The 7,924-nt window shown below is 37.8% G+C and overlaps 2 protein-coding genes across 10 annotated transcripts in view; both read left to right on the plus strand.

Moving 5' to 3' along the window:
- The window catches only part of dennd5a (DENN/MADD domain containing 5A), a 41,308-nt gene extending 39,491 nt beyond the window's left edge, over positions 1 to 1,817 (plus strand). For all 4 annotated transcript variants that reach the window (XM_044349988.1, XM_044349996.1, XM_044350004.1 and 1 more), the window contains one exon: positions 273 to 1,817. In XM_044349988.1, coding sequence (XP_044205923.1) covers positions 273 to 456 — 184 coding nt within the window. In that variant the 3' untranslated portion in view covers positions 457 to 1,817. The remainder of the gene's footprint in view (positions 1 to 272) is intronic.
- Positions 1,818 to 2,699: 882 nt separating this feature from the next.
- sinhcafl (SIN3-HDAC complex associated factor, like) lies at positions 2,700 to 7,278 on the plus strand. 6 transcript variants are annotated; one of them, XM_044350025.1, is made up of 6 exons: positions 2,700 to 2,802; positions 3,864 to 4,018; positions 4,753 to 4,852; positions 4,943 to 5,057; positions 5,937 to 6,090; positions 6,191 to 7,278. In XM_044350025.1, the coding sequence occupies exons 2-6, from the start codon at positions 3,891 to 3,893 to the stop codon at positions 6,372 to 6,374; spliced, it is 681 nt and encodes a 226-aa protein (XP_044205960.1). In that variant the 5' UTR covers positions 2,700 to 2,802; positions 3,864 to 3,890; the 3' UTR covers positions 6,375 to 7,278. The 6 variants fall into 6 exon arrangements, with proteins under 6 accessions (XP_044205960.1, XP_044205999.1, XP_044205987.1 ...); XM_044350064.1 differs by having other exon boundaries at positions 5,940 to 6,090; XM_044350052.1 differs by lacking the exon at positions 2,700 to 2,802 and adding an exon at positions 2,823 to 2,994.
- The last annotated feature ends 646 nt before the right edge of the window (positions 7,279 to 7,924 follow it).

The following is a 7,924-nucleotide window of genomic DNA, read 5'->3' on the forward strand; positions in this document are numbered from 1 at the left end:
TATTATGCAAGTTAAATCTATAAATAAAATGATTAGTTGCACCCTTACTTCATAATACACTTTTTTATGATGCCTTTCTAGGGGAGGGGATTTTTTATTACAGTGTAATGTAGTTTGTCCATGAAACAAACTTTCCTGCCACCATGGTTTTAAATTATTCTTATTGGAAAAATGCAGCATGAGGTAATTACTATCAGTGGTGCTGCATTCTTTAGTGTGATGTTGTTGTGTTGACTCAAGTGTGTGTGTGTGTGTGTGTGTGTCTGCTTCAGGGACCATTTGCTACATCACTGGATCGCTCTGCTCGCAGACTGTCCAATCACTGCTCAGATGTACGAGGACACTGCACTGATCAAGGACCGCTCATTGGTAAACTCTCTGATCAGAGTACTACAGACTCTGCAAGAGTTCAACATCACCCTGGAGGCTTCGCTCGTCAAAGGTGTTGGTATCTAAACCAAACCAACCTCCCACCGGTTGTACCTGACCAGGAAGAGCACTGGGGACCACTTAAAAGATTAACTGAACCTTTTATATGCAGGAACAGACTTGAACAAAGGATATCTTCTGGCTTATATTACAGCTACTGTTACATTTGCCATATATTAAGTGCAATGAGCCTTTCAAGACATGTTGTTATTTTTATCCTCAATGATGTTGCCATTAAATGTTTCAAATATGTTTTCTATTATGAACCATGATTTTCACATTATTGACGATGACCTACATGTGCTATAATGTTTTATTGAAAGCTAAATATTTTCATTGTTACCGTGAACTGCTGACAATGGCTATATTTAAGGGAAAGCGGGGTTCAAAACTGTTAATATATTTTCAGAGAAAAACAGTATTATTTTGTTAAATCAGTCAGGTTGCTTGCTCTGTCGTCAACTCAGATTTCCAATGTCATAATGCAGAGCTTAAAGCAAATGATGTAGAAGTATGCTTTATAAGTATGTGTATGACAGTAGGGAGGTGAAGTGTGGAAGGTGATTTACCTACATAGGAATAAAAAAGGCTGTTACATTAGAGCCTTTACCTGGGAAATGTACTCGTATGCAAATCTTTTACATGGAATACCTTCAGTGGAGAAAAGGTTCCTTCTTGCGTGATACTGAGACTGTGTGGCTTAAGCCTGTATCCAGTGACTGACAGTCGGATAAAAGAAAATACCCCAAGTTATTGGTTTGTGCTCCAGACACAAGTTCTCTGAGAGATGCTCAAGCCAGCTCTCTGTGCAAAGCGGTTCACAACGACAGCCTTCATGTAAATACCTCCAACCAGCCCTTTCCTCAACCACCATCCAAGCCCTTACACTATATCTGCCCTCCTCTCTGAACAAAAACAGTGTCTTTGTAGACTCCTCGTGATAAAGGATGAACTCCTGCTTGTCTGTTGCGGCCATGTGAAGAGCAAAAAGGACTGCTCCCCCCCCGCGGCCCCCCCACCTGATTTTGTTGTCATGGTTCCTTGCTATGCAATATCCTCAAGAGAAAATGTCCCCCACCCCCCATACAAACTCTACATCGGGGTCTCTTGAGGTATTACTGGGCCCTCCTCCTACATTGAACTGAACTGTGCAGAACAAGAGATTTGATATGTGAAGGACTTCTTTTCTGTGCCAACAACGTCTGGAACGACTGTGTTGTACTCGTCTGTGTACGACCCACACATGAGCATCTTGGGAGATATATATTTTTGTTTTCCAATACTGTTGTACATTTATTGACATAGCTGTGTAATGTAGTGTTTACTAAGTGAGCAACAGTGTACAGTGTAAAAATATATTAAGAATAAAGCATCTGTAATGCGTTAAAGTGGATTTAATTGTATTAGTATTGAGTAGTTGTCAGTTGTAGAACTACTCAAGACTACTCACTACTTTGGGGTACTTGTACATTACTTGAATATGAAAATTTATCTGCAACAATTTGAATAATTGATTAATTGTTAAGTATATTTTTTAAAGCAAAAATGCTGAAAAATTATTTGGTTCCAGCTTCTCAAATCTGATTGAAATCTGATCTTGACTGAAACTTGTCTTCTATAAATGTTTTCACCATTTTAAGACAATTAATCGATAAAATAACCAGCAGTTTAATTGATAAAATAATCTTAAATTGCACCTCTAATATAAATGAGTTCAAACTACAACAGTCAAATGCTACTTACACATTAATGGATCAATAATAATCCAATATTATAATTTATGATGGAAACATTTCTGTATTGAGTACTTTGATTTGGAATTTTTAAGTGCATTTTGCTGATAATATTTTTGTACATTTGCTTTAGTAATATTTTTACTGCAGAACTTGTAGTTGAGTATTTCTACAGAGTGGAATTGCTAGTTTTACTAAAGTAGTAAAAGGATTCAAATACTAATCCTGCGCTACTGCAAGTAAAGATTTATATTCTCTGCTTTCTCAGCTGAGAAAATGTAAACAAACTCGTTCGCGCCATGTCAAGTAGCTGTTTTTCTTTAAAGCCTCACGCCAGATGGCTTTTGGGACTTTGAGTTCAAAAGGAGGCCGTTAACAACAGTGACGCCACAGAGATCTCTCGCACGCTCACTACACCTCCCGTCATCCAGCTCTTCTGAGGAGAACGCGAGCTGCACAGCGATTGGTTAACCCAGGTTCAAACCCAACGGCTGCACTCCTTATTTGGTCATTGTATGCTCAGCCGTTTCATTCCGGCTTTTTATGCAAATGATATTCTAATGAGCAGCTGTATGCAGTAGTAGTAAGAGCATGCGCAGTGTGTGAAAAGAATACGGCGAAGATTCAAAGTTTTTGTTCAGTAAGTACGCTGTTTTTTTCCCTCCCGTTTACAACTTTTATTTGTGAAATGTCGCTTGTTTGTTTTGTGTGACGAGTCTGGTCGTGATGTGGTGTAATCGTAACCTGACGTTTCCAGACGTTTGCGAGGTTCATGTACAAAGACTCGACAACCGGATAACGTGGAAGTGAACGGGAGCGTGGCGTGGTAATGGTAGCCAGCATGCTAACAGCTAACAACAATGAGCCATATTTGGCGCTCTAGCGGGCAAAAGTTTAAATTTAAAGGGAAGGATGTGTTCATAGCAAGTTTTCATATCATGTTAAAAATACTGACACCATAAATTAATTGTGCCAAGTTGATAATCGTGTGATAATTATCCACGCGTGTTGCACGTAATTCAGCGAATAGCCCGGTAGCTTTTTGTTTGTTCACTCCAGAAAGCCGCCGCTGCTGCCCGCTTTTTGTTCCGAGATCTCCCCGCAAACACTTAACTCAGCTGAGCAATGTCTAACATCAACTTTATTTAATGTCTGTGTGTTAGCAAATTGGCAAAGTTTCTAATTTATTGACCATCGTGAAGGAAAGTAAAACCGAGGTCAGTTAACGTTACTAAACCGCTGTGTCTGATTCATCCTAACGTTTACCGTGCGGTGTGTTTGACAGTTAAGCAATTTATCGGTTGCAGCTGCAACAAATATTACTTAACTGGTGCTAATTATTTGTTTCTTTACAATAAAACAAAGAGCAGTGGGTTATATAGTTGAATTAAAGTCAGTATTGTGTATTTTTAAGTGTTTCTGTTCCCGCGACTTAGCGTTGGATACTCGGACGCTAAAGTTTACTTTGTTATGATTTTTGTAGTTGTTTTGTGCAATGTATGTATGTTTGCTGAATGCACGTGTTTCTTTTGTTCAAATTAACGGGTTAAGAGACTGGTTTCTTGCATGTCTGTGTGTGTGTTTGCTTGTGGGGACCGCCCCCTTCTCAGTAGTAAAAGCACGGCTGTCTGCAGACATCCACGGTGGTCATCACGGGGACTGGGCTGAGACAATTACTGATCTTTGTTTTTACATTTTCAGGTTTTTTTGCTTTAACACTGACCGACTATGTTTGGCTTTCACAAGTCAAAGATCTACCGGAGTAACGACGGCTGTTGCATCTGCAAGACAAAGTCCTCAAGTTCACGCTTCACAGACAGCAGTCGATATGAAGAAACATTCAGGCTCTGTTTTGGGTAAAATATCATATTCATTTATTCATCTTGTCTATTTGTCTTGTTTCAGCTTGTGTGTGTGTGTGTGTGTGTGTGTGTGAGAGAGAGAAGAGAGATTGCATTCACTGCAAAAACTCCCTCACTTGAAACGGTACAACATTTTCTTTGAACTAGTGATATTTGATCATTACAAGCAAGAAAATCTGCCAGTGGGGTGACCTTCAAACTATTTTTGTTTTGGTTTTTAGACTTTGATTTTAGACAGTTTGACTTCATATAAGAAATGAACTATCAGAAATTCAAGTTTAAGATGCTTAAAACTAGATTATTTGTCTTTAAAGTCACCTCAGTTTATGAGTCGTGGTGTGCATCTTCTCTGTTTGATATTTAATATCTTTAAACTCTTTAGGCGTGATCTGATTTTTGAAATAAGTTAAGTAATCTCGTTTTGTCATGATAGACAGTAGTGTGATAACAGTGCAATCCACTTTTCATACTTGCTGCTTGTCAGCTCGACCTGAAAAATAGACTGCATACCTTACTAAGACAATTTAAGTCCAGTTATCTTGAGTCTAATAACCTAAAGTGCATGTGGTGCCTGACAGGAGTATTTGTCTTTGATAACAAAAAAAAGTTCAATCATTCTAAAATAAGATAACTTTCTTGAATTTCCTTTTTTGCCGTGTTTAGGGTGTTAAACTTCAGCCATGATACTTTTCATGATGATTGATTGTGTGTGTCTCATTTATTTTAAGGTTGTCAGAGGATCGTGTCGGAGACATTTGCAACGCCTGTGTGTTACTGGTGAAGAGGTGGAAGAAGCTGCCTCATGGCTCCAAGAAGAACTGGAACCATGTAAGACATGTTTGCTCTCTGCAGTGACGCGATAATCCTTTTTTCTTTAATTGCCATGTTAAGGCTTTAAATTGACTTGACCTGACACAGGTGGTGGATGCCAGAGCTGGACCGGGCTTCAAGGTGACAAAACCCAAGAAGATCAAGAACAGCGATGGAAAGAAGAAAAGCAAGCTAAAGAGGCTTCACAAGTTAAAGAGACAAAGTAGGTTGTTTAAAAATATCCTTAATGCAGCACTAACTATATGTGAGAGATATGTCTATTTTGAATAGATTTGAAACTAGTGAGACAAAGATTGACAAGGATTTGTTGGATTTCTCTGATTTGTCGTTGAAGTGTTGAGAGAAAAGTACGTGTTGTCATAGTTGGACAAATAACTGCAGTTTCACTTTGTCAGTCTTGGGTTTGGTGTGTTTTTCTGGTTAGTCTGTACTGACGGTTAGATTAAAAATTACTGTTTGAGCAGCATCTTGTGGTTCTCTGGGTTAGGACATGCACTGTGACTGTGGTGTCTAAGGTTTCACATTAAAGCTGAAACGATTAGATTAGTCAATTGTTAGAAACATAATTGGCAACAATTTTGATAAAGTTAATTTTTTGGCTTTTTTTTTTAGGCAAAAATTAACAGATTCCAACTTTCATAATGTCAGTATTTGTTAATTTTCTTAGTCCTCTATGATAGTAAGCTGAGTATCTTTTTGGTTTTGTGCTGTTTATTGGACAAACAAGCAGTTTGAAGTTGCCATTTTGGGCTTTTGGAGACTGTGGTGACCATTTTTGCACATTTTTAAACAAAGAAAAAGTTTATTGATAAAATAATGGGCAGATGAATCGATAATGAGCATAAGTGGTAGTTGTTGCCCTAGTTTGAATCCAGGCTGTTTTTTGACCCACTTATTAAAAGCAAAACCTTTACCAAAATGTTAAAAACACGAGTGAATTCTCCATCTCATTGTCAGTTTTGTGCCCAGTGAATAGTTGATAGCTGAAAATGATTTGAGATTTACTCTTTACGATAGACGGCAGTTTACCAAATGTATCTGGTGGCTGATGCGTTAAGTGTTTTTGTTTTTGTTTTCTAAGCAGACTCAGATGCTCACAGTACAACCTCCAGTGTGTCTCCTGCCCAGTCGCCCAGCTACAGCAACCAGTCAGATGACGGCTCAGACATCGAGTCCAAACAGAGACGCTCAACTCCGTCTATCTTCTCTTTCTTGGACCGTTCCTACTGGAAAAGGTAAGCAATCTGAACTGATTAGACCACATGACAGGACAAATTTAACTGTTTTATCATTTGTCAAATAACTCAAAACTTTCATCTTTTTTCTTTTCTGTAGGCAAAAAGTGTGCTGCGGGATTGTCTACAAGGGGCGATTTGGAGAGGTGATCATCGATCCTCGACTTTTCAAGCCCTGCTGCAGTTCCAAAAAACAGAAGACACTGGTGTCAACGCAAGTGGCCACACACCTTCCAGACACACTTCCTCCACAACTCCCCGAAGACATGAAAGAAACCTGGTGATTGCTTTTGTTGAATCCCCCTGTAGGGTTATCCATGGCATCCACCTGGATTTGTCTCCAGTGGCAGACTCCCTATCCCCCCCCCCCCCATTAGATCAATTAGTTAGATGTTTCTTTTCTACGTAATATTCCTTTTTTTTTATATGGGTATTTTTTTAAACTTTTGTATAGAGTTGATTTTTTTTTTTTTTTTTTTTTTTTTTTTTTTACAGAAAGCAAAAAGGAAAAAAAAAAATCTTACGGGCATTAGTGTTATTTATAGGATGAGGAGGCAAATTCTGTTGAGGCTCCGTTTCTGATTCTGAGTTGTTTTTTGTATTAAGTGATCAACGTTATGTAAATATTTTGTCACTTTCATACATATCAAGACTGTTCTATTTTTTCATATTTTGTCAAATTGTAAGTGTGCATATGAAAGACACCAGCTATTTCTAATACCAGCTTTTTTGTGTGTGTGTTGCTGCAATGTTTTGTCCTTTTTTTTGTTTGCTCCATATGTGCAAAAGCGTGATATGTAGGATTTTTTATTTTGTTTTCTTAGTACACAAGGGGCTGTTGGTGACACCAGGGATCATTAGTCCAACTGTCCTCTATGAATTTAATGAGCTTTTAATGTGTATATTAGATGCCAATGCATAATCTCTTGCATTTTCACGGATTAAGCATGCCACACATTTGAAACACTCCATTATAATTTCAGCAGTCTGAGCACATTGACATCGAATAGATGTGGTTAGACCATGCATGCAGTACGTTCCTCTGCCTTTTTGGAATAACAGAAATGATGTATTTATTTCATTTGTACAGCCTCCAATGAAATGACAATGCATGTTGTAAAGCAAATGTTTGTTTTTTTTAAAAAAATAGATCTTGTAAATACAATGTTTGGCTCTTGGTCCATCCAAACCTTTTTAAATTACAGGAATGGCAAACCACTACTAACGCAATGTTTCTGAAAGGTGCTGAAAATGTACTCTTTTCTTTTTCTTTTTTTTTTTTTACGCTAAACCAGTGTATATCTGTATTCACCAACTTTTACCAAAATTTTTACATCTCATTTTCTCAAACACGTTTCTCTAAAATGCCTGCAAAGCTTTAGCCTGTGCTTTTTAAGTTTGCACAGAAATGTGTGTAAACTGCAGGGAAAGGTAGAGGCTTTGTTGCAGCATCAGTGTCTCTGTGAGCTGTTAATATTCCTTTGCTGTTTGATTGCTAATGGTGTGCATAGCTGAGGACTTATTTGTGGTCAAAGAACAGCATACAGGAAACACATGATCTCCGTTTTTTTTTTTCTTTAAAAAAAATATTGGTGAAAATGTGTTTTGATTGTCATTGCTGTGATTTATGTTCAGAATCAATTGTCAAAGTTCAAACTATGCAGACATTGTGAATGTGCGAAGTGCTCTGGGGCCATCTTATCACTTAGTGCTGTTATAGCGTCAAGTGATGGATCCTGATTCAACCAAATTGGCTTGTAAAAAGCATCCATTATTTCAGCAATAATTTTTACATTTTTTCAGTCACAATTCATTATTGTCTGAAGATATTACT

The sequence above is a fragment of the Thunnus albacares genome, chromosome 1 (genome assembly GCF_914725855.1).
Source record: "Thunnus albacares chromosome 1, fThuAlb1.1, whole genome shotgun sequence".
Classification (NCBI taxonomy): Eukaryota; Metazoa; Chordata; class Actinopteri; order Scombriformes; family Scombridae; genus Thunnus; species Thunnus albacares.